A 27,049-nucleotide genomic window follows, 5' to 3' on the forward strand; every position below is an offset into this window, starting at 1 on the left:
AGTGATTCTGAACAGAAAGGGGATTCTGAAAAAAAAGAATTAGGATTGAAATGGTCACTAATGCATAACAAACATGGATATTTTGATGTTCTCTTCTCCCTAAACTTTGTAGGTGGCTAATGCAAAAGACTGTAAGGTCATTTTATAGATTTTTAAGTTATTCAGTTGAAGTCCATCTAGAAAAATATTCTCTCACACATGCTGTATTGCAGAGGTTATATGATCTTGCTTCTTGGAACAGGAATGAGATTAATTTACTTGAGGAAGCCTGCTTGTCCTTTCGGGCATCTACAAGATCATGTTTGAGTTTCTGTTGTCTTTGCCTGAGAACACAGCTACCTTCTGTTTAGAACATTTTGATAATTTCACATGAGACTTCATCATAACCCCGTCTTACTTTGTTCATCGAATTTTATATTGCAGGCCAGATGTTACTGTCAAATTTTTCTTGGTTTTTCACAGTTCTATTTTTATTTTGTTTCCACAAAAAGTCAATTCAAGAGGGAAAGATGAAATAGCAATGCAATGTGGTTTGACTGATAGCATCAGGAAGGCCATCAAGAGGCATCCTGTTGATTCTGTTACTTTTCTTTGTTACACGGTCTGTTCTTTTCTTGGCAATTCCTTTTGAGTTTGACAATTATATGAGCACCTTTAAGTTAAATAGAACAAATCTGTATATAAATATTGTAAACATTTTATCATTTAGATAAGAAACTTGCTGCCTTTATCAAAGAGTACTATGAGAGGCTTTACTTCTTGGTTGTTGAATAACTTGACCAGTGAACTATTAATTTTTTCCCCCAATATTGTCTTTATAGGTTCAGGCAACCAAAAGAGCAGATCCAAATGAACTGCGTAACATATTTTTGCAGGTGAGTAATATTTTTTCTGAGAGAGTTGTGATAGCTGTGGATAACAGAAATGCAGAGACTTCTAGTAGTCCTTAAACATTTATAAAGTTTCTTAGAGTATAATCTCTTTCATCAGATGCAGATAATGTTTGATGTTTGCAGGCTTCTATATTTTTACCTTTTTCTATGTGCTGTTTTCTGGTGGCATGCCAGAAAATTAGTGAATATATTTCTACAAAGGATAATGCAGAAAGAGCTTCAATGAGGTATTCTGCTCAATTTGATACTGGCACTATCAATTAGACACCATAGGGATTAACTTCTTTTGGGAGCATCCAAGAAGAATATCTGTCTGCCTTTCCTGTCTAGACAGGACTGAGACAAAACGACGAAGGGGGCTGTTTTTAGAGCATTATGGGACTGCAGACATATGTCTCCTCTCTATCCCTGATCTGCAGTGGTAAAGTAAATACAGGGTCTAGGTTTTTACTAAGTCAGATGGGGAGCACCACAGAATTAACATGAAAAAAATATGACATTACACATTAACACAGTGTTTCCTTTTATACTTGCATTCATATCTTATGTGTGAAATTTCAGATCCATTTCTATTACATACTTTTCTTTCTTGTCTTTTGCATCTAACCGAAAATTGTCCCTATTTATCTTTTTCTCTGATTTCAAAGTCCACGTTTACCCATATCCTTTTCTGGAATGTACCTGTTTTCTGATATATTTGTAGACAAATCTTTTTTCAGTGCTATTCTGTTTTGTTTCAATTTACATTTTCTTGGTCTCTGGGTGCTTCAGTTCTACCAGTGTTTTCATATTCCAGTCCTTCCAAAACAGTGTGAAACCAACTTGTAGTTATTTTCAAGGCTGTTATATTTCACTATGTAAAAATATGGAGAATAAATGATGAGAAAAGCGGCTGTGCAGCAGTGGAAAGCAAGAGTTCCTTACAATAGGGGACAACCTCTAGAACTATAGCATGTCAAGAGAAAAAAACTAATTAGTGATTTATTGGTATTTCAATGGAGCTACTAATAACTACAGCTTCCAGGCTTTATCAATACTGTAATATGGTTAACTCTAGAGCTGATTCCAAATGCATCTGGTTGGTGACTGCGAAATACGACACTAATCTTGATAAATCTTTGGTCTAATTCAACAATGTTATCTGCATTCCATAGGGTGTGTGTGTGTGTGTGTGTGTGTGTGTGTATACATATACATGTGTGTGTGTGTGTGTGTGTGTGTGTGTGTGTGTGTGTAGTATTTGTGCTGATAAATAAATAAAGGGAGACTAGTATAGATCTATTTCAAGCTATTTAGCTCTCATCAGCTAGCCATACCCTTACTGGGATTCGAACCTGGGCTATATTACATATTAGGCAGATGTGTTAACCACTAATCCCAGTAAGGGTATGGCTAGCTGATGAGAGCTAAATAGCTTGAAATAGATGTATACTAATCTCCCTTTATTTATTTATCAGCACAAATACTACACAAATGTAGCAAAGGCAACAGTAAAAATATTGGGCTTTCTGTCTGGATGGTCTCTTGTGACGAGCCGATGGACAGAGAATGGAAGCAGTTAGCTTCCTCCCATAATTGGGGCATACCAGGGGTTGTGACTTTAAATATACATACATACATACATACATACATACATACATACATACATACATACACACACACACACACACACACACACACAAACACTAGTGGCTCCCCTCAATTCTACTTCTGCTTCATTCAGGGCAGATGTTTTCATTTTGGAAGTTTTAACCAAAACATGTGCATTAAATGCACTTCTGTTTAACATACTTATTTTAGGCATTATTTTTATGATCTGTCACAAAATTACAAGGGGTCATCTTGGGGAGCTCCAGAAAGTAGGGAAAGGAAGAACTCAGATACCATATCTCTCCTGATTGTTGTACCATAGGTAGTACATTAAGTGACTGATGTTCTTGTTCTTTATTAACCTTAATCATATTGTGTGATACCATGTTCCCTGAAAATAGGATAGGGTCTTATTGTCTTTTGACCCTCAAAATAAACACTTGGCCTTATTTTCGGGGAGGTCTTATTATTTTTGAACTGCAGGAGGTAGCTAGCGTGGTCACCTCATGGCTGCTGCTGTATTGCAATATTTTCGGGGAGGGCTTATTTTCAGGGGAGGGCTTATTTTAGTGCATGTGCTCAAAAGCCTGATTGGGCTTATTATCCCGGGAGGTCTTATTTTCAGGGAAACTGGGTATTTCGCAAGCTGTAATCTTTTGAAATGAGAGTGTGTGTGTGTGTGTGTTCTTAATTATATAGGGCCATTTAATACTTTACTCTTTCCAGTACCCTATAAAAACACCAATAAAATACAATGCATCAATTTAGTAAGTAAATGTGCACATTAATAAATACAATCTTGGTGTGTGAGGAAAAAGATGAGAATCCAAACATTGAATATTCAATTATTTGTTAAATGAATTGTAATTGTAATTATCTATGTATTCTATCAGTGCAGATTCTCTCCCCCTCCCCCGCCCCATTTTGGATGGCATTGTTTGTTCCTTTTATAATTAATCAATATGCAGGCTTCAATGAGCAACAAAATGGTTCTGTTAAGCCACAAATTTTCTACAGCCACACTTCATCAGACCGAGGAAGCGCCTGTTTGAATGATGCGCCCAATTGATGAACCTAACTGGGTTTCAGAAGGAACTTGGGGCTATTCCTGAGGCTATGATACATAGTTCAATTGATGTCCTGATTGCTCCATGGAATGAGGTGGTAATCATGGCCTTGGACTGGACTTGTGCGGAGTCTTTCCTCATGAAAATCCTGGAGAGCTCCTTGACTTTCTGAGATATCCAGGCAATGAAGTGATAGAAGAGAGATGTGGAGTGCTGCAGGAGAATGGTAAAGAGTAAATCTGACTGAGTAAGGTTAAAATTATTTCTTAAAATTACATTGGAGAAATAAGAGTGGCGAAATGTAGCTATTTTTCTATGGTTGCTGCATCCAGTAGCCTTGTTTAGCGTAATCCATTCCAATAATAGACTCAGGTATCATCCAAAGGCTGTTGATACCAGCTGTTCATCTCTACCATAAGCCAGTCAAGTAATGCTGTTATGTCTTGATGTCTGGAGTAGTGGTGAGATTCAAAAAAATTTACTACCAGTTTTGTGGGTATGGCTTGGGGGGCGTGGCAGTGGGAGGATACTGCAAAATCCCCATTTCTTCCCGACCAGCTGGGACTCGGGAGGCAGAGAATAGATGGGGGCGGGGCCAGTCAGAGGTGGTATTTACCGGTTCTCCCAACTACTCAAAATTTCCGCTGCTGGTTCTGCAGAACTGGTCAGAACCTGCTGGATATCACCTCTGGTCTGGAGGCTGTTGGGGTGTGGATAGGAGTGGTTGTGAGTTGTGAGGTCTTGGGTATTTTCCCCTTTAGAATAGAAAGGCTTGCATTCCATTAGAATGATAAGCTATTGAGGTCTCTTCTAGGACTCTTGCTGGAAGAGCATAGCAAGGAGCAGGTGCACCCATACATCTTTCTTTTCTCTTCAGCTTGTATATAATTTGTAAGCTGCCTAGACTCACTTTGTGAGTTGAGTGGCCATTTAAATTAAATCAGATTACCGTATTTTTCAGAGTATAAAACGCAGTATAAGATGCACCAAGATTTTAAAGAGGCAATTTTTTAAAAAAAAAGGTTTTGCACTCTGCAGATCTCCCAAAATTGTCCCGTTTTTTTGCAAAAATGGGACCGTTTTTTTCCAAAAAAAAAAAGGGCAGGCATAGCCTTTAGAAGACTTTTAGAATCCTGGGGTGCTGGGGGGGGGGGGGGCAAAAATGAGCAGAAAAGGCCAGTTTTTCACAAAAACGGGCCCATTTTTTGTCAAAAAGGCATGCATAGCCTTTAGGAGGCTTATAGAATGCTCCTGGGGACTGGGGTGGTGGTGCAAAAACGAGCAAAAAATGCCTCGTTTTTCACTCATTTGTGGCCTCCACAGCTCCCAGGAGCACTCTGGAATCCTCCTAAAGGCTATGCAGGGCCATATTTGCAAAGGGGGCAGGGTTTCAGGAGGCAAAAAAAATGCTGTATTCAGTGTATAAGATACACCCAGATTTCCCCCCTCTTTTTTGAGGGAAAAAGGTGCATCTTATACTCCGAAAAATATGGTAAATCAGATTAAATGAAAAAACAAATGCTTTGCTCCAGTTGTATTGGGAAATTTTAGTGAGTGTTAGTCAGTATCCAATTTGGGTCACTAACCGGGACCAGAGGTGACTCATAAGTCCAGAGTTCAGAAGTCAAAACCTTTGGCCCCAATGACCGACACAGATTGGAGCCTGCAACATTGTCCTGGGGGCATGTATTCACCTTCATACGTGAGTGAGTGTTAATCGGATCAGCGGAGAGCTCAGTAGTTAGCTTTTAGACAGAGTTCTCTGTAACTTTCCAGTTAATATGTGGGTTATTGGTTCAAAAAAGGTTCTGGACTTAACCATATCACTGTACATCAGCTTTCTCCCAGGGGCCTACCAATTATGTTGGATGATAGCTCCCATTGGTATGAATGGGATGGTAAGTATTGCAGTCTGACCTATGTACAAGGGAATCCGCTTCAGGAAGGCCACTGTATTTTTTTTTCTTCTTCTCATTTTTTTGAATACTTCTAAATACAATATCCATTCAAGGTGGCTAAGAGCCCTTGTCATTCCTGGGTTTACCCTGGTTATGGTGGCAAATCAGCTGTGCATTTCAAATATGGCTTTGATTCATTATTGTTTATTAAGTTGCACATCCTGTCTTTCAAGTAAAAGATTCAAAACTGTGGAAAGTGAACAAACATTATTTGGATGGAGTACACAAACACACAAATCGTTTTTCAATTGGAGTGTGAATGTTAAGTCTCTGGCATGCATCCTTGAGCTTATTTTCATTTGGGCCGTGTCATGATTTCCAAAATTCTCTTGAAGACTTTAATTTGAATCTGGTAAGAAATTATTTGTCCCTTCTCTAAAAGCCTGATACTTGAATGGGAGAGAGAAAGAAAAGTTTGTTAGAGATTTAGTCACACTTACATCTAGCTTCAGATTCCTCAATTGCAGTCTCAATAGAAGAAATGCTGTCATCAATTGAAAAAGAAGTTCCCTTACCAGTTTGTTTCCTAATATATAAGCTGCATGTTGAACGTGGTTCAACTAATATATAAGCTGCATGTGGAATGAAAAGAGGCAGAGCTTGTGACTGCAGGTGAAGTGGCAGGGAATACTCACAGAAACGTGGACAAACATCATAAAGGTAGTCCTTGAATTACAACAGTTCATTTAGTGACCATTTGAAGTTACAACAGCACTGAAAAAGGTGACTTATGACCATTTTTCACACTTATGACCATTGCAGCATCCCCATGGTCACGTGATTTATATTCAGATGCTTGACAACCGACTCACATTTATGATGGTTGCTGTGGGGTCATTGTAATCACTTTTTGCAACCTTCTGAGAAGTGAAGTCAATGGGGAAGCCAGATTCATTTAACAATCATGTTACTCATTTTAACAACTGCAATGATTCAGTTAACAAATATGACCAGAAAAGTTTTGCCTCGTTTTACAACTTTTCTGGTCATGTTTGTTAACTGATTTGGGCCTCAGCAGCAGAATAAACAATGTAAAAAAAAATCACTTGGTTTACTTTCTTGGTTTATGTGACTTACTCTGTATAGTTTGGATTACTTGACATGTTTACATGGATTCTCCCAGCCCGCCTCCAGAACATAAATATCCTTAGTTATATTCATTTGTCTAGGCACTTCAAGATTTGCATTTTCTATCCAGGAGTCTTCAGTTTGAAGAAGAATGATTATTTCAACTTTTAGGGACTGCTTAACAAAATGTGAACATTTGTTTTGGTTTCTGTTCAGACCAACAGATATGTAAATTCCATTTCCTGCCAACATTATTTCAGTTTCTTTCAGAAGATCCACATATAGCAACAATAGCTGAAAGAGGGCAACAATTGTGTATGCATGCATTCTTTTCCATGTAACCAAGAACTTGATAGAAAAGAATTTGATGTTGCGTGGAAGCCAATAAGTGTTTTTAGTCGAAACTTCTTTGACCCTGAAATTGAAGTATCTTTTTCATTTGTAATGTATGTCATCCATTTTCTATTGTTTGCTTCAGTCTTAATTCTGTACCTTTAATGCAAAACAGTTTATAATATTGTACTTCAGACTGATAGATTGTACAGATTTGATTTATATTTGTTTCTTTTTTATGACATTTACTGGATTTTAATCCAACTGGAATCTGTAGTCGTTTGTTAACTCAGATTTATTCTTTACCATCCTGCAGTACTCTAGACATCTCTCCTATCACTTCTTCGCCTGGAGTAGAAAAGGGAAAGCTTGATTTCTGATCATGAAGCACTGATATTTACCTAATAATTTTAAAAAGAGAGATTTTAAAAAGAGAGATTAAGGTTATGCAAAAGCAGTTTGCATAACCTTAATGACAGCACTATAATATTAACATTTCTATTTCCAACAAAGATGATCAGGGGACTGGAGATTAAAACATATGAAAAATGGTTGCAGGAACTGAGTATGTCTAGTTTAATGAAAGGGACTAGGGGAGACATGATAGCAATGCTTCAATATCTCAGGGGCTGCCACAAAGAAGAGGGAGTCAAACTATTCTCCAAAGCACCTGTGGGCAGGCCAAGAAGCAATAGGTGGAAACCAATCAAGGAGTGAAGCAACCTAGAACTACAGAGAAATTTCTTGACAGTTAGAACAAATAATCAGTGGAATAACTTGCCTCTAGAAGTTGTGAATGCTCCAACACTGGAAGTTCTTAAGAAGAGGTTGGATAACCATTTGTCTGAAATGGTGTAGGGTTTCCTGCCTAAACAGGTGGTTGGACTAGAAGACCTCCAAAGTCCCTTCTAACTCTATTATTCTATTCTATTCGCTGAAAAAGTATACAATAATTCTATTTGATTTTGTCTTTAGTATGCCACTGTTGAACAAAGTGGAGAACGTTACATGACACCTGAAGATTTTGTCCGGCGATACTTGGGACTGTATACTGAACCTCATTTTAATCCTAAAACGGTGGATTTATTGGCAGGAGTAGCAGATCAGACAAAAGATGGGTGAGCAATCTACCACTTAATTGTAACCTTTGATAGGGAATGATGTCATTTTAAATTGCAATCCAAAAGTGAGAAGCGTGTGAAGGTTATCACATGTTACAGCAGTTTCTGTTGGTCTAAGAAACTATTATTTAGTTTTCAAAACAGTCACTTCAGCTATAATGGTTAAGGGGTTGAACTGGGACTGGAGAGACCCAGGCTCTAGACCAGGCGTATCCAACCTTTTGACTTGCCTGGGCTGCATTGAGTGAAGATGAATAGTCTTGGGCTACGTACAACATATATAGTATATTAGCTTTTAATAAAAATCACATGAGTTACAATTTTATGGGGCCACATTACTAGCTATCCAGAGCTACATGCAACACATGGGTGATGAGCTGGTCATGCCTGTTCTAGATCAACCTCAGCCCCAGAAGTTCCCTGGGTACTTCATACAAGTCTTTCTTCCTTAGACCAGCCTGTCTTAAATAATTGTTGGGGGGAAATATGGGAGAAGACAGGTGTATGCACGCTGCTTGAAAAGCCAGGTATCAGTCTAATAAATGAACAATTTAAAAACTGAAGATTAAGCCATTAGATGCTATGGTCTAAATTATGAATACATGTAACATCTTTGGATTACTTCTTTAATAAATGAGGACCCATACTGTGCTTGTTGTTTCTGTGAGCAGACATGTGAATATAGTGGGGAAATAGAGTAAATAACAGCATGATATAATAGTCTCTAAGGTAGGGATCAACTACCCAGTCTCAGCAGATGTTGGGACAATATATTATCCTTAAACAGTGGTCCTGGGTCTCCTCTACAGTTAAATTAAAATGAATTAAAATTAAAATTACTCTTTTTAAAAAATGCCCAAATCTTGATAAACTGTAAAAGTACTGAAATCTTAAAACAGCTTATTGGATTTTGATATTCCTTTACAAGCCTCCGCGTGAGATTACCCAAACCTTGCATATTTTAGTGATGCCATAACATTTCTGGGCGTTCAAAAGATAGGATAATTTGACAAGCTAAGCTTCTGGAGTCTGAATCACAAATGTTGTTATACGTGGCAAGAAAACTATTTGCCGAATCAGAGTTAATGCTTCTTTTAAGTATTTCTTGCGAACAATATTTTTATTTTTAAATTGCTTATGGAAACTAATTTACAGATTATCCATTCTCTTCAGACATAACCTTTTAACCCATGCAGTTTTAGAGCAGCTCAGCAGGCGTCCTTTTCTCATTTTGCTTTCTTTGGATCTCCAATTTTATTTTCGAGAAGGGCAGATGTTTCTGGACAATATTCAGGAATTAAACACAGTGGGGTGCAAAGGCCACTAATACCATTGGAGGACACTGATAGAGAGGCAATTAAAGGTTACTTGCAAAGTTAAATGTAGCCTTTTTTGTGGGTGACTGGCAGAATAAATATCTCTAAATTTCATTTTTGTAAAATTAAAAACCTCTTAAATTCCTGAGGGTTATTTGGTGGGCACATATGACCTTTGCTGCTATTCTAAATTATTCTTTCTTTCATTGTGTTGTTCATTAAGCATAAGTAGCTATAAGTTGCCAAGTAGATGAGTTAAATTAATTTCTAACCATGCCAGAAATGACGCCTTATTATCACTGCAATAAAAGGACATGCTGGCTTTTCTTCTTAGATCTCCTTACTGGGGCTGTAAATGTTGCTGTAGGATAGAGGTACATTTTTTTAAATAAAGTTTTTTATTTTTTTCATTTTCATAACAAATAACCACATGTATAATATTACATAACCAACATCATATTATATTGTTAAATGTTTATATCGATTCGTCTTAACATCATCTCCCCAAAACAATTATTGGCTCTTCTGGTCTCTTCTGGGCTCCATACACCATATTTGTACTCCATCACTTAGTTCTCCCTCTCTCCTCCCCGTGCTTCCTTTCTTCCCTTCTCTACTTCCCCTTCTTCTCCTCCTCTCCCTCCTCTCCCCCCTCTGCCCCCTCTCCTATCCCTCTCTTCTTCCCTTACATAGAGGTGCATTTTTGAGAGGCTGGAAGTTGCATTTCATCTTTTATTAACATATTGGTAGCTATATCTCCAAAATAGTCATTGGCTAAAGAATAAAGACTAAGCTTGATCTGATTTAAATTTAATATGAACAATTATGCATTTATTCATTTTGAATATTACCTTTGTGGACAACTTTTGGAAGTCCCTGGAGGCTGTATCTGGGCCTTTGGGTTGTCTCTAGGAATTCAGATTGGGAACTTCTCTTCTTTTGTCACTTTTTTAAAATTTGACTTGTCTCTGGCTTCATTACAAACTTAAAGGAGAACTCTGCCTTCTTTTCTATAGGCTAGTAAAATATTCTGAATGTCCTTACTTCAATGTTCCCCTTCTCCTTTATATAGCAAGTGGAGTGGCTGAGATGTGCGATAGGCCAATTTGTAAGGGAATAAAACTGCTGAGTTCAATACAAAGATATGTGTTGTTTATTATGTAGATTAAGATTAAGGAGCTAATGCAAAATTGAAGATAATTGAAGAAAAGAAAAGGGAAAGTACACTAAATCCTGGAGGCCTAAATATCTAAATTTCCAGGACAAATATGCATCCAGGCAAACACAAAATTCAGAACAAAATACTGAAGGGCTAAAGATCCAAATAACTCCAGCTCAGGTCAATCCATAACATAAATTTTAAAAGGATGCTAATTTGTATCTAGCTCCATATTTTCGGTAAATGGTCATTTTTAAAATGATTTTCTAGCCTTTTTCCTGATTGGGATGTGTTCCTTATCCAGTAGAAGCTGTTGGAAGGAAGGTCAAAGCCAAAGTGGAATTTGCCTTGTCCCTTTTTAAAAGCAAACCAGGAAGAAAACCTTCCTGCTTCTGATTGGGTCTGTGGCAATTCGCTGCAGGACAAAAGTTACACTTATATCAAAGAAATGGTGGAGTAGAATCACTAAAGAAAGGATGCAAAAGGAGGGACAGAATGACATGTGAAAGGCAAAAATTAAAATATTTTTCATTTCTTTTAAATAATTACATAGAATTGTTAAAATTGTCCCACAGCGAGTTGGCTGTGGTGAGTTGTCCCATTCCACTTCTTGATTAGTTGCTTAGAGTTTGAATTTCCTAGGATTTGCTGCATTTTGCCCAGCGTCTAGATTTGATAAGATTTGATTGTTTCATAACTGAACCTCTTGAAATATTTTCTACCCCATCTTTGCACTTCCTTCCGCTCTAAAATTTGTGATTTTTGATTCACAGGTTAATTTCCTTCCAAGAGTTCTTGGCCTTTGAGTCAGTTTTATGTACACCAGATGCAATGTTCATTGTTGCTTTCCAGTTGTTTGACAAGAGTGGCAATGGCGAAGTGACATTTGGTAAGAGCTTATCTAGGGCTAAATATTATTTATGTCATGGGAAAGGAGAATATTTTGAGTTTTTATTTCAGAAATCTCAGAATAAACATTGCAGGACAAACTGCATATTTCTTTTTAGATTTAAATGCAGGACCTATGTAATAAGTCATTTAAAAACACAACATAATAGTCTAACTGTAGTGCATGAACTTTCCTAAAATAACTGGTACAAAGCTTGTCTTTGGGCCAATCTAGCTTCAAGTAATTAGTTTTCCCTGAGTTTCCAGAATAACATTTGAAAGCTTCCTTATCAACTCATTTTTTGCCAAAACATCAGCTGTTTGATGTGAGATGTTATTTACTGCCCCTGCTCTGCAAATGTCCCAGAAATATATTCCCCCAGCATTCCATTTTCATTACATCAGTCATAGTACTGATGGATCCATGTGTAAAGAAAAAAAGATGGGTCATTTTGCTGCTTTAAATTGGAAGAAAGGAAAGAAGCATGCTTAAAAACAAGGCAAGAAATAAGAATTTGATTTACATTTTCAAAACTTTGAAAGTTAGCATGTCAAGTTTCCTTCTGGATATTTTGCTAGTATGGAGTTTCTTGTCTTGTTTCTGGGTTTTTGTTTTTTTTTTTGCATTTTTCACTTGTTCTCTTATGTATTCATTAATACTAAAATCAGACCTCTGATGGCTTTGCTCCTGGCTAGTATTTTATGATGGTAAACATTGAATGTTAATGGCTTTGATAGGCCTATAATGTAATTAAATTAATGTTTTCTGTTAAAGGTACCACACTTTATGCTTGAGGATGTAAGTCACTTATTTTCTGTATTAATAGTCCCCTCTGAACATTTTATACGTGTGTAAAAAGAACCAGTCCCATTTACCCTGTCCAATTGGCATAACACAGCTGGGAAACACCAGGAATGGGAGATCTACCTGAGTGTCTCCCTTTCCAGTTCTTTTTGCATACAATGCAACTTAATCAGCTATAGAGATCAAAGTCCCTATGCCTATAGAACAAAAATTGTGTTCACATGCTAGTACTAAGTAGATTGATTTGTGCACATGCTTGCTTTCCTAATTAAGTATGCCAAATAGGAAAAAAATAGTTTAACAATGTATTTGATATGCTTTCTACTGATTTTTCTTGAAATTGTTGCTGTCCGCACAAGTTTCAGATTTCCCATACTGAAGACTTCCACACTAATTAGTTGCTCTGTTACAACAAAACAAGCCATATCAAACTTTTCAATGGGTTAAATGTACAGTTCCTAGAATCGCAAGATTGGATTTAGAAATTGTTGTCTCACCACATTAGAAGGCCAGGAGGTTAGACATATGGGCGGTACATCTAAGAAGATGTTTCTCAACAGTGGCACCTTGAAGATGTGTGAACTTCAATTAGCAGAATTCCTCAACCAGCATGGAAGTTGAAGTCCATACACCTTCAAGCTGCCAACCTTGAGAAACTCTGATGTAAGATACAGAAACACTATATAGTAGTTGTGCAATCACCCTAGTACAATAATTCCTTTTCTTTTCTAGGAATGGAAATTTCTGTAAAATAGAGAAGTCTGACATTAAAAGAGAATAAGAAAGGTGTAATTTGGTTCATTAAATATTAGAAACTACTAAAATATCAGGCATCCCTTATATTTCTATTGCATTTTTACTACTCTTGGTAACTTTGCAGAAAACAGTGTAGTTTGAGTTGACTTCAAAACTGATTCACTTCGATTGAAAGCATTGTCCATTCTGTAAAATGCTGGAATAATGAAACAAATACCATTCAGAATGTTTCAGTATTATTTGTGGCTGCCAGGATGAAAAGGCACCTTTGCTGGAGATAATTTGCTGGGAAAGAATTCAGGGGTACTTCTGTATTGTATATAATACCTACCTTTATTGTTTGAAGACAATGAAGTGGTGGGAGCATTGTTGAGTTTATATGCAGCAGAATGCGTTCCTTTTTCCAGTAGGCCCTCAGAAGTTTTAGTTTTGAATGTATATTTGGGAATGGGCTGCTTCAATCAAGTAAACATAGTTTGTGGATTAAAAATAATCCAGCCAGGCTTATTGATGAAGAATTTGAGATATTTCCCTCCTATTTGTTTGCCAATTCATGAAGTGACCTATAAAAACAATGGCAGGTTTCTTCTCATTCAGCTCATTTTTTCCCCCCTGAGACAGGATTATAGTTGTAGCACATCTTACATTCCATTTTTTTTCTTTTTTTCACTGAAGGAAATACAAGTTGAGTCAAGTCCCAGTGTACTGTTTGGAAACATAGAGTATCACAAGATAACATGAAATTATAATTCCAATTGTACATTATAATGTATTAAGAAAAAGTTCTGAGGAAATTGCATAGTCAGTTGCAAGTAAAACTGCAAAGAACAAGAAGTATCTCTGAGCTAGCTGAAAAAATTGAAGTTGTTTGTCAGTATAGTGTTCAACATACCCGTGGAAATCTCGGTGCACTCCAGATTCCCTGCTTGTCCCCAACTCTTTTGTTTTATGATTGGGTGAGGCACTAGATGGCCTTTTTATTCCTGGGCAGGTGAACGACTTCTGTAATTTTTGCCAGAAAAGGGCCTGGCTGTATCCTGTTAACACCATCAGGCTTAATTTGAGCCTATAGTTACATTTATATTGTTTATATTTTATTTTGACACAGTATATTTTTCAAATTGAATAAAACAAAGCAGCTGCGCCCAGCATTCACCACAGGGTGTGATGAAGTACTATATTCAGTAAAGGGGCTCCAATAGTTCTCAACATTTTCACTGTGATTTCCATTCCGATCCTGTTCTCGTGATTCTGTGACTTTTGTGACCGTTTTGCACACAATTCCAGAAATAGGTAGCTGTGACTTTAAGCATGAATTTCAGACATTTGGACTCATGAGTTGGTTTGGACAGGTCATTCAAGAGAATGAATCAACTTGCAGATTAATCCTTTGAACAATTATGTCTCTGAAGAGAGACCTGTAAGGTTTAATGAAGGTCAGTGTATATATACTGACTCCAGCTTCATTGGAGGACTCTGGAGTTTAATATTTTGAAAGAGGGAGAAAAACCCTTAAAAGAAAATGTTTACAAGTTGAGGTTTCTGTACTGTCACTTGTGTAATTTTAGTGTCAGTCCCTTTCATGAAGAGGTAAGAATCTTTACTTATGAAATATTAGGTGATAATATGAAGCTCATTGAGCACATGACATTAATGACAGCTTAATGTGAGATTAGTATGGAAGTATAACAGAAATAAAATAGTTTCTAGCTCCTATGCATCCTCTTTCAACACAAAACAACTGTATGTAGGCCATTCTTTATTTATTTAGACAGACAAATCTCCCTAACCCAAACCCATGCCCAGCAAGATGCTTTGATGGGCAACTTTGAGAAAATATCTTGGATCAGATATAATGAAGATTTCACCTGAAGAGTGAGATCCCAACATATTTTACAGGGCTGAAAATTCATGTTCTTTAGCAAATATTTATTTATTACATTTATGTGTCAACCATCTCACTGACCAAGGCAAAATAGGCCCAATAATGGGATATTTTAAATATTACTATAGTTTGATTCTTTATATAACATTCTGTCAGTTTTTTCAGAGCAATCATCTGAAACAGTTAATTTATTTTTCATGCTGTTAATGACACAATTTGCCGTACGTTTCATATACATATACATAATAGTGGCATTTGCACAAGCGTGAATACGATAATCAACTCTCAATCACTGCACGCATAGCCTGGAAAATATTGTGGTATACAGAAATATGGGTGTTCATTGCTTTTCAATAAGGTCTTAATTTGACACATTGGAGAATCAAGAAACACAACACTGATTTTATATCAGCATGCAAAGCACCAGGTATTTCTAATGAACAAAATAAATTGCTCCTTAATTAAAGTTGAACAAGGAAAAATCATGGTTCTCACGGATCTGCATAATATAAACATAGAAGTGGAATTTGGAAATAATCTATATGAAGTTTGTTTTTGTGTTGCAAAAATAAATAGCTTTCTAACCTCTATATGTTTTTAAAAAACTCTGAACAGCTCCTGAAAAGTAATTTCGTTTTCTGTTAAAAGAAAGCAAAGCAGGGCTGACTTTTTATTTTCTAACATGTTTATTCTTTTTAAAGAAAATGTAAAAGAAATATTTGGACAGACCATTATTCATCATCACATCCCTTTTAACTGGGATTGTGAATTCATTCGATTGCACTTTGGACATAATAGAAAGAAACATCTGACATACTCAGAATTCACTCAGTTTTTGCAGGTCAGTAGCTTTTTATTTATTTTTCTCTGTAACATAATGTATGTTTCTTGAACACAAGATCATATTTGCAAAATAGTAATAAATTGCATTGCTATTTCAGTTTTCAGTATTTTACATTTTAATGCAAATAGAAAAATGGTTGTTAATAATCTTGCTATCCTTACAACATGACAACACATGATGATGAACTCCATATGTGTAGCTTTCTTCTATTAGTTTTAGTGGGGTGGGTGGGTGGGTTGGTTGGTTGGAAGAATGCAAGGTTACAGTTACCAGAGAAAAATCATTGGGGATTCTATGCATTATTCTCATAGGTTTTTGGAGTAAGATTTACCAAACATTGTCCCTTGTACTATGATTTCAGGAGCTGCAGTCAGAACACGCAAGACAAGCATTTGCGCTGAAAGACAAAAACAAATCTGGCTTAATCACCGGCCTAGATTTCAGTGAGATCATGGTTACTATCCGTCCACACATGCTTACTCCTTTTGTGGAAGAAAACCTAGTCTCAGTAAGTAGCTGGCAATCTCTGGATCAGCTGTTGCTCAGATTGTAATGGTTGTCTTTGGAAATAAAGAAGAATCTATCACTGATGCAACATTGTTTTAGCCCTACTAGGATTGTTTTAATGAGGCCATCATAACAACGCTGATACAAATTTGCAGAACTAGAAAATAGGAGAATGGTAATATTGGTGGGAGAATCAAGTTTTTTCAATTAGAATTTGGGGACAATTAAAATAAAGCTAACATTTTGGAGTCATCTGTTGTTTTTGAAGTATTAATACCCCCCTCCCCCCCCAATGAAAATTGAAAGCTTGTATATAATCTTACTACTAAAAAATTTTCCTTTAATTTTTTTCAGACTTGGGATCAATCAGCCACCCAAATCCTCCTCTTCATATTTCCTAACATACATTTGTATGGTTTATGACAACTGTTATGTTAGAATGTCACTAATTAATGTCAGACCATTGAGTTCAAGACTAGCACATTTAAACTGGAGAAGACGTTCAGTGACTTTCTAGATACTTTTTGAAGAACCACTTCCATTTACCTAGTTGATTGGGTGGAATGGACTTTTCTGGGAATACAAAAGTTCCACAGATTTTCCTAACTGGCCTAAATGTTAGTGTTAGGCTCGAAGGATTGGAGCCAGAGCCTGAGTTGTAGCTCAGAAAGATTTATTGCTCACATTTGTACATAAGAATTTGATCAGCTAAAAGTCAGCACTAAATTTGCACTAGAAAATGGCCAAAGGAATTCAAGGGGGTCTGGACTTGGATCTCTTGTGGCAATGCAAGGACTCTAAACTGATGATGGGTTTATCTCCACTCTCCAGCTCTGCCTGCCCTTCTCCTATAAAGGACTAAAGGATTTTCTGCTCACTATTCTGCTTTGAGCACAATAATATGCAGATGTATACTTTACCCTCTGAGAGTTGGTTTAGATATCTGTTCCAATTTTTAATTATCCAAGAATTTTTTTGGTGGGTGTGAGGGCTTTCATTTGCCTCTTTTTCAGTAGCAAAAATTCCTTTAATTGGAATTCCTTGTATATCTTAGCACATTCTAGGTCTGTTAATAAATCTTATTACCGAATGAAATTTGCTTTTGTCACAGTATTTCCAATCTTCTCATTCCCTGCTTATTTGGGAATTGAAATGTAAGGAGAAATTCTAATTCATTGAGGGCCGCATCAGGACTGTGGTTGACCTCGCGGCTAGGCGGGGTGGCTGACTGGGTAGGTGTGGCTGACTGGGTGGGTGTGGCCAGCTTGACGACACACTCCAAACTACTGGCATGTTTCCTCTTCTCATTGGGTACACTGGGACGAAGCTACACTGGCCTGATCTTTCCACTTCGCACTGGATACACTGGGCCAAAGCTATGTTGGCCTGATCTTTCCTTTTTGCACTAGGTAGACTGGGCCGAAGCCACGTTAGCCCAGTCTTTCCTTTTCATAATCAGTAGACCAGGATGGCCCCCTGGATCGGATCCAAACACATTGTGGGCCTTGAGTTTGATACCCCTGTTCTAAACGAATGATAATTATTTTCTCTGTGTGATTTTACTGTGTTTTGCTTTCTCCAAGGCTGCAGGTGGATCTGTCTCGCATCAAGTCAGCTTTTCCTATTTCAATGCTTTTAATGCTCTGCTGAACAACATGGAACTTGTTCGAAAGATATACAGTCTCCTAGCAGGCACTAGAAAAGATGTAGAAGTTACAAAAGGTAAAGGAGTCAACCTCATTATTGTTTAGATTACTGACGTTTTACCTATATTGTTTAGATTACTGACGTTTAATGCTATATAGAAAACAAAGCTGGAGCATCCTATCTTTAACTCCAGACCCCTAAGGGCAGGAATGGTCAGTAAATGGTACCCCACCCAACCTGTAAGTCTCCTGTAGAGTTTTATTGGAATGTGCATTCTCAACCCTTTTTGCCCTTTTTATGTATTTGGAGAAACTATTTGGTTTAATTATCTTAATTAAATTAAGATAATTAAGTTTCTGTTAATGGAGAAAGACTTCTCTCTGAGATGTCAAAGAGCCAAATCAGGATTGTACAGGGGCCATATTTTATTTGGGGGCTGTACCCCAAACAATTAGTGGGTCTGGCAGAATAAAGCTCCATTTCTAAATATTTTAGGTTGTCTGGGAATATGGGAATCATTTTGGGATTGTATATAAGTTTGAGAGATGATACAGATCTTTTGGACTTCAGTTAGCTTAATTGAATCCAAATCATATTATATAATTGCCTGCCCTTTGAAACATCATCTGAGATTAGATTGGCTTGGCCCCATCCATGCTGGCCTTGAAAACGTAGTTTTGTGCCTGACCCTGGGGACTTGGGGGGTGTTGACAGAGCCCATCTCCTGATTGTGTTGATAGTTGTTGAGCTGGTGCCTGACTGCTATGTGTTTTTCTTTAATATTATGTATTTTGTCTATTTTACTATAGGCCTCTTAGAGTCATGTGTGTGAGATGGGCAACTATATCAATCAATCACATAAAATTGTCTTTAAAACATGAATCCTCTGCAAGAAGGATTTGTCTCGCAAGAACCGGATAATTCCTGTGACATTATTGAACAGTGTGTTTCCCTCTCCCGTAAATCTACTTAGTACAACACATTTAATAGAGTCATCCTGAGAGAAACCAAAAGACAGACATCTGCATTCTCCCCTGTTATTTGTATTGTGATTTTTTTTAAAAAAAAGACGGGTTTTACAAAAAGTTGATGGCCCCTTCAACCCTACTTTTGTCCCTCCAAAGTACCCTTAGAAGGTTCAGAACAATCCATTTTTGGTTTTGCAAGACTACCAAATATCAGGCTGAAAATGGCTGTACCCCTTCAGTGATGTCATAATGTCCAGGTCAGATCCTGGACAATGGGTATATACTCCTTTGGAAGTTTTCTTTTTGTAGGGTAATGTCTGGCTGCTACAAATTTTGACGTTTGAGAAGTTTCCTTCCTTTGTCAAGGGAGATTGTCCTCCCTTGAAGGACAATCTCAATTGACTTTTATATGAATCAAATAAAGCCAAATATTGAATAATACTGGTCATACTGCTAGATAGAAAGTTCTGCTTTTGCAGTTTTAGAATGACGTGAAACATAAATGAATGTGATTGTGTCAGGCATTCTGTGAGACTTATATTTAAACTTGTGCTTCCTACTTTTGCCACATGGCACTTACTATACCTGAAGGACCCAAAGATGCTTTTTCAAGAGGCAACTGGACTTTCTTGTTTTTCTTTGAAGACGTTTCGCTTCTCATCCAAGAAGCTTCTTCAGCTCAGAACTGAAAAAGCTTTTTGGATGAGAAACGAAACGTCTTCAAAAAAATCCAGAAAGTCCAGTTGCCTCTTGAAAAAGCACTTTTGGGACAACCATGACTTGGATGACTGACAATCTCCATAGACATATACTTGAAGGAGATTACATTATGTTAACCACAGTCAGTTCTATCCCGAGTTTCAAGGCTGCCCTTTTGTATAGTATTCAATGCTTATTTGGTTGATTCATTTTGTGAATTTTGTATTTTGATGTATAAATTTGTATGCCAAATGGTAGAGATCAAGCAATGTGTTTGAAGAACAATACCAAGAATTTCTAAGTGATAAAGTTTAGATTGTGCATAATCTAACCGTTATGAATAATTGGTTCTTTCTCTCTCTCTTTGAAAATATCTTAAAAACAGAGGAATTCTCTCAGTCTGCCATCAAATTTGGACAAGTTACACCTTTGGAAATTGATATTCTCTACCAGATGTCTGACTTGTATAATGCTACTGGGTAATCTTGAACTTTTTTTAAAAAAAGAAAGAAAATAGAATGGTGGCACAGAATGGTGAAATGTTGAGAAGACAAGATGTTAGCCAGAGTACATATAATTTGGCATGAGGACAAGAATACACAAGAATATATCTAGTTTCCTACTTCCTTCCCCCACGTTAAAGGGGAGCAATATGGACATTCAGTCTGTGTTGTGATTTATTTTATATTACATGTATGAAAGATTGAAAACTTACTGTATGCAAAACTCTTTTTTGCTGGCAAATTTGTTTCTTTTTAAACAAAATTTTGTTTGATTGTCTAATATTAAAAATTAGAGATCTGATGTCCCACAATATTCTTCACTGCACTTTTCCCTAACTTTATACCCTTTAGATGTTGCATGCTACACAACTGGGCAAAGACCTTATAGGTTGGGAATTATGAAAGAAACATAGGGAGCAGCTTGAGAGATAGCTTTCCTGCATAATCGACATCTTTTGTATTATCCTTGATATCACAGAATGAAAGAACTGGATTTCGCACCATCTTGTAAGGTTTTGTGGGAGGTTGATGAGTTTTGAGAGATTTTGAGGTATGGGCCTGTTTGAGAACAGGCACCACAAGTGTAATACAGAATATTTATACCTTTCAACAAGTAGGGGATACTACAACATAGGCTTTCATGTTTTAGCAGTTAGACTTATATACTGCTTCATAGGGCTTTCAGCCCTCTCTAAGCGGTTTACAGAGTCAGCATATTGCCCCCACAGTCTGGGTCCTCATTTCACCCACCTTGGAAGGATGGAAGGCTGAGTCAACCTTGAGCCGGTGAGATTTGAACCGCTGAATTGCAGATAGCAGTCAGCTGAAGTGGCCTGCAGTACTGTATTCTAACCACTGCGCCACCTCGGCTCTTTGGTATATAGCCATGGCAGATTGGTTATTGAGAGACAGCTTTAGTCTGATTGGAGTTTTTTAGTTATGAATTACAGGTAATGAATATTGCTGTCATATAAGAGGCTCTCTATGCATTACAAGAAAGACAGATAGACTAGGAGGAAAACTCTTACTGAAGTAACGGTTTTCTGGGTGCTGGAATGAATATATTGTACCTTTTATTTACAATTCTCTTTAACAGTGATCTGTTTTCCATGCACTTATATGTAGACGCTTGACACTGGCAGATATTGAGAGAATTGCACCGTTGGCTGAAGGAGCCCTACCTTACAACCTGGCAGAACTGCAGAGGCAGGTAGGTACTTTCAGGGAAAAGCTGACTCTATTAATTCTGGTAAATGGATGGACGTTAAAACTCCTGAGATTAAGTTAAATACCTCCCCATTTAAAGATTTACATGGCATTTTTATTGACGTTTGTTGAAAAAATGCACATTCCACTGATTTCTTTCTTCAAAAAACGCCTCTGCTCAACTACTAAAACTGCTATGACTACTATGAACAGCTTTTCATAGTGTTCCAAATAATAATAACAATAATAAAAGGATTGACTGAAGTGGTGAATGGCGTAAGCAAAGCTGATCCATATTTTTAAGGAGCTCTTCAAACAATTATTCTGCCAGTCTTAGTATTTTTTAAGCCTTTGAGATGTGGTAGCTGCCTACAGGAGGATGTAGACAACTCTCAGATGATGAGAGGCCCCCAACCCAAATTTTCAAGGAAGTTGCTCTTTATCATCAAAATAAGCAGTTGTGTTTCTTCCTGACCTCTGACAATTGTGGATGCAAAAGCTTGCGTTTTTATATTTCTTAAAACCAATAATTCCCAATAACAGAAATATCTCTGAGGTGATCATTTAAAAGGAATAAATCTAGCTCTCACAGCATATAATCAAACTGCCAGAGTGTGATTTGTTCTGGAAGAAAACACAGGCTAGTGGAATTATTTTTATGAGTCTGTGTTATGCCAGTTCCTCTGTTTGCAAATGACTGCATTATCTATTTGTGTTAAAATTCATTTTCAAAATTAAGTTGCCTGTAATATTTCAGTTTATTTCTGTTGTTGGCCAATAATGCCACTCAGTTATTATACTTTAACAATCAACATATGAAAGATTTGTTAAACTAATTATCATGGAGATTGACCAGGACAATTTAGCTAGACTGTCTTTCTGAATTTTACTTAGGTTTACTTGCTAGCTTTTTTTAAAAAAAAAAACTTGTTGCCATAGCAATGCTGCACATTTATTATTTAAACTTTCATTGTGGGAAAACACGGCTTAAATTGGTTGTATTAAAATGAATAGTAATGTATGTTCTGCGTTCTGCTTGTCATTTTGAGATGAAAAACTACATAAAATAGATTGGGTGTCTGTATTATTTTATGGAATTCAGTAAAGGATTCAGCATTGCTTGGCTCTGACTCAGGGTGATTTAATGTAAATGCTACTAATGGACAGATCGTACTGGGATTTATTTTGATTGTTTGTTTTATTCACCTCTTTTAATTTCTCTAAGCATTGTACATGTTGTGAAGTTGCACACTCATTTCTGATACTCGCACAGCTACTTTTAAAAACAATATTAAATGGAGATTTGTAAATCCATCTTTTCAATCCCTCCTATAAAAATGATACATGTCGTGATTCCGGATAACGAAACAATGTGTAATTTCCACTAAAACCTTAAAACTGCATTAAGTCATTGTCTTAAGAGACCACTGCCATATTATTTTTCCTCTGCATCATCACAGTGTAAAGGTATAGTGCTAAGAAGCAGTTTTTATTAGTAGATAGGTTCATACTTGTACTGTGTTTCCCCGAAAATAAGACAGGGTCTTATTTTCTTTTGACTCCCGAAATAAGAACTTGGTCTTATTTTCAAGGAGGTCTTACTATTTTTGAGGTGCAGAAGGCGGCGAGCTGGTCACCTCATGGCTGCTGCTGTGTTGCAATATTTTTGGAGAGGGATTATGTTCAGGGGAGGGCTTATTTTAGCGCATGTGCTCAAAAGCCCGATTGGGTTTATTATCCAGGGAAGTCTTATTTTTAGGGAAACAGGGTAATATCAGGAAAATATTGTTTGTTTTAAATATGAAAGATGAAAAGATGAACAGGGAAGAGATGAAAACTAGTTTCAAAGCAAATGTATAACATTTCAAAATTCTGAAAATCCCAGTATTGTAGAAAGGTGCAAAAATCACTGTTAAATCCTGTTCACAACTGAGGCATTCAAAGGAGTGAAAACATGTGAGGCAGCTGATCAATATGACTATTCACATTTAAGCTTTCCCCTCACCTCCACCCATCCAGTTTTATACTAGCATTGAATATCTATACTTTTTGAGGTTTGTTTTTCTGCTCTGGGTCTTTCTGCCTAAACAAATAATCTCTGCTAAGCCACAAAGGACATCGAGGGTAATAATATGGGTTGATAGCTAAAGGCAGGTAATATGTCTGGATCCCTTGTGAAATTATTATATTGAACCATGTGCTTTCCCCATTAACAGGACACTCTGGAAGCAGCCACTAGATAGATTTGTGAGTCAGGAAAGGACTAACAACAGCTATGTTGTCTGCAGGAAGAATACCTAATGTGAGAGAGTAGAGATTGCAATTAATGCTTCCAATGAATGAGTAGGTAAAATGCAGTCTTTTGCCATTTATGCAAAATTAACACATTTGAGAGCACGAGAAACGAGACAAAGAAGTGATCTGTTTTCATTGATTTTTATAGAGCTCGTTTCATACAAATGCTGTTTGGAGCAAACGTTTAGTGAAGAGAGAATTATTTTTTTCATTTAGTTCTGCTTTGTGGAGTGAGTGACATACTTCTGGATAATATGGTTTCAGTTCATGGCTTAGCCATGTACTGTCCTTATTTTATGGTCTCCTCTGAGAGATATGAGGTTACAAAGCACCCTTTCTGAGTGATTTCCTACGTTGCTATTGGATTTGATCTTCAATATCTTCTGGCTGGAAAAAAAAAACAGATAAGGAAAGTTAGATCTTTTGCTTGTTCCTGCTGGGAAGAGTTGCACTGGATTTGAACAACACCTTCCCCTAAAAGCAAGTGATGGACAGTGGATTTATAGTCATGTTAACTAATGGAGTCAGAGCCCCCAAGTTTAATCCTGACTGAATTGCAGTAGGCAGTAGAGACATCATTCAGGGCTTCCTATTGTGGCCTATGGTTAGGGTGACTTGTTAGAAACTGCAGTCTCAGGTTGAGATAGAATGAACCCCGTGTCAGGTTTCCGAAAGATGCCCTAATTGATTCATGAGCCTCGAACCAAGTTTCAAAAAAAAAAAAACCCAGTCATTTATTAGGAGCACCATTCCAGCAATACCGTATTGCATTCAGATCTAAGCCTCATTTGAATTATGGCTGAACTTTACCCCGTTCCTTCCCTCCCCTCAGTCTGTGTCATAAATCACATTTTCCAATGAGGTGCACCCCTCACAAGCCTGCTGTAGTAATCTGAGATCTGACTCCAGCCAAAGGTATGCGTGGAATGCGTTCCTTCGCCTTTCCTCACCATGGCAACTTTATGAGTTGACACCCAGGATATTTGTGCTGTACCAATAAAGGGGGTTATTTGTAGCCGAGGGTGGAAATGAGGGGTCCTTGGTGCTCTCTCAGCTTGGTTGTTTCTAATTAGCACTGATGATGTTACCTAGTTGGGTAATGAAACATCTGCAAGAAAATAACCAAGCTCAGAGAGTACCAAGGATCCCTCATTTCTGTTGTGTTCTGCCTTTTCAGGAAAGACCCTTGTGCGAACTTTATGTCAGTGTCATAGCACTGTTGACTGCTTCTTGGATAGGCTCAGGCTGCAATGCGAGCGGGAGCAGGCCTTGTGGGGGACCTCTGATTAGTACTGATGAACACCCTCTGCACTCTGTGGAGTGGCTTTTGAACAAAGAAATAGGGAGCAGAATGCAGCCCGAACTTGCTTATCCGTGATGAATTCTCCACTTTTTATGGCTATTTTACGTGCAAAACAAGAATAGAAGCCGGCCTTTCTATCACACTGGCTGCTGACATGATCATTGGAAAAACGTCTTTGTTTTGCTGGTTAATATCCATGTGCGGGAGCTTTGTGGAGAGATGCTTGTCACAGTCATTTTCTGTTTATAAATATTCATGTTCTGAAAGCCATAGTGTTAATTTTACTAATTTGCATCTTCTATCTGAATGCAGGCAATACGTGGGATGTAGTAAGCATCTTCATAAATAGGTTGTAAGTTATATTTGCATCAGAAGAAAAAAGAGTATCTGCATTGTTATAGCTCTTTTATTGCCTGAGTAGTAACCTTAGGAACAGAGGCTGCACTGAGAACAAGGTTGAGAAGGAGAAAGGGGAAATCAGAAAAAAGAACCTCCCATTTAGGATTACTTCTTCCTTTCCACTGTTGTAAAGATTGTTAGTTCCCAGCCATATGGCATCTTTTTTTTTTGTTCTCTGTTATTGCATTTCTATCATGTCTTATTTTCCAAACCAGTGCTTCTCAAACTTGGTGACTTTCAAATAGGTGGCCTTCAACTCTCAGAATTCCTCAGCCAGCATAAAGTCCACTCATTTTCAAGATATCAAGGTTGAGAAACACAGCTCTTCTTAATTTCATTCCCAGAAACTTGTGAGAGTGATTGGGCTGAGGAAGGGTGACTTTAGATCTTTAGATGAGGAGGTTTCCATGGCTGAAGATGGATTTGAACCTGGTTCTCACTGTCCCGTCTAGCCTCTTAACCCACTCCTTCATGTTGGTTCTTCATTTCTCAGTGTTCTTCATATGTTCATTGTAACTCAAGTAGTGTACAGATTACAGTACTTCTTTTCTGGCATATTGGCACAAGTACATGCTGTTCCTAACAGGCATCACATTTGCTTTGAATCCAGATGATTGCTTAGCTGTGTTTCTCAACCTTGGCCACTTGAAGATGTCTGGACTTCAACTCCCAGAATTCCCCAGCCAGCGAATGCTGGCTGGGGAATTCTGGGAGTTGAAGTCCAGACATCTTCAAGTGGCCAAGGTTGAGAAACACTGGCTTAGAGTCTTCTTGCATAGAAGAATGGCTCCTCCAGGGAAGAAAGTGGTGCTATCTTCCTTGTGGATATGTTCAGTGGAGAGGCTGCTGGGTGTAGGAATTTTACACAAGTATCATAGCATATGAAGGTCTTGGGATAAAAACTTTGCTACTGATAGTATCACGTCAAATCTTTTCTCAGGAATGTGAAGGGTTTAACTCAGCTGGAATGTAAAAGGATATGAGGTATCCAGAACCTTATATTCCTTGTTTATAAGGCAATATAAAAAAAAAAACCAACTGTTGTCAACTGTGAAACAGTTGACCCTTTTTCTCACAAAACAGATGACTAAGATTATCACAGGAATAGGGAACAAACCTGTTTGGAAGAATCTTTATTTGCTGTTTTCATCAGATATATTTAAAAGCCTTCTTTTGGAGCAAAGTTGGTTTAATGTTGATCAGACTATTGTCTATAGCAGTGGTTCCCAAACTTGGCAACTTTAAGACTTGTGGACTTCAATTCCCAGAATTCTTCAGCCAGCTCTGGGGAATTCTGGGAATTGAAGTCCACAAGCCTTAAAGTTGCCAAGTTTGGGAACCACTGGTCTATAGCATGTATTTCATTTTTTTTTACAAAATAGAGCAAGCCCTGGTACTTTAACTATGTGCCTATTTCTTAGTCCCAGTCAGGTTTATTATCTTTGAAAGATACTACTTTTGCTATGAAAAAAATAAAGCTGTGATTCAATACTGTATCTTGAAAGAAAGGCAATTATTTCAATGGATTTTAAACAAAATATATTTATCTTCACTCAGGCCACAACTGTTTTTAGCCCTTAATTAGTTTTTGAACAATTTCATATATGACTCTTACTTACCTTTGCCTTCTCCTTTCCCCCACTCCTTCCTTCTTTGCTCTCTCTGTTTCTGCCCTATTCTTTTCTTCACCCACAGCAATCTTATGGCGATCGGGGCAGGCCTATCTGGCTCCAGATAGCTGAGTCAGCTTACAGGTTCTCTTTGGGCTCAGTTGCTGGAGGTAAGTAACATGTGACTGTGAATGTTTCAAGACTGTTGTATTATTATCTGGCTAGTGTA

The 27,049-nt window shown here is 37.4% G+C and overlaps 1 protein-coding gene across 1 annotated transcript in view; it reads left to right on the forward strand.

Moving 5' to 3' along the window:
• SLC25A12 (solute carrier family 25 member 12) overlaps positions 1–27,049 on the forward strand; it is a 49,348-nt gene that overhangs the window by 1,795 nt on the left and 20,504 nt on the right. The window contains exons 2-10 of the mRNA XM_032209833.1: positions 822–875; positions 7,885–8,027; positions 11,279–11,394; positions 15,541–15,680; positions 16,045–16,191; positions 17,774–17,912; positions 19,890–19,983; positions 21,133–21,217; positions 26,906–26,990. Coding sequence (XP_032065724.1) covers positions 822–875; positions 7,885–8,027; positions 11,279–11,394; positions 15,541–15,680; positions 16,045–16,191; positions 17,774–17,912; positions 19,890–19,983; positions 21,133–21,217; positions 26,906–26,990 — 1,003 coding nt within the window. The remainder of the gene's footprint in view (positions 1–821; positions 876–7,884; positions 8,028–11,278; positions 11,395–15,540; positions 15,681–16,044; positions 16,192–17,773; positions 17,913–19,889; positions 19,984–21,132; positions 21,218–26,905; positions 26,991–27,049) is intronic.

This window comes from Thamnophis elegans, chromosome 1 (assembly GCF_009769535.1).
Source record: "Thamnophis elegans isolate rThaEle1 chromosome 1, rThaEle1.pri, whole genome shotgun sequence".
Classification (NCBI taxonomy): domain Eukaryota; kingdom Metazoa; phylum Chordata; class Lepidosauria; order Squamata; family Colubridae; genus Thamnophis; species Thamnophis elegans.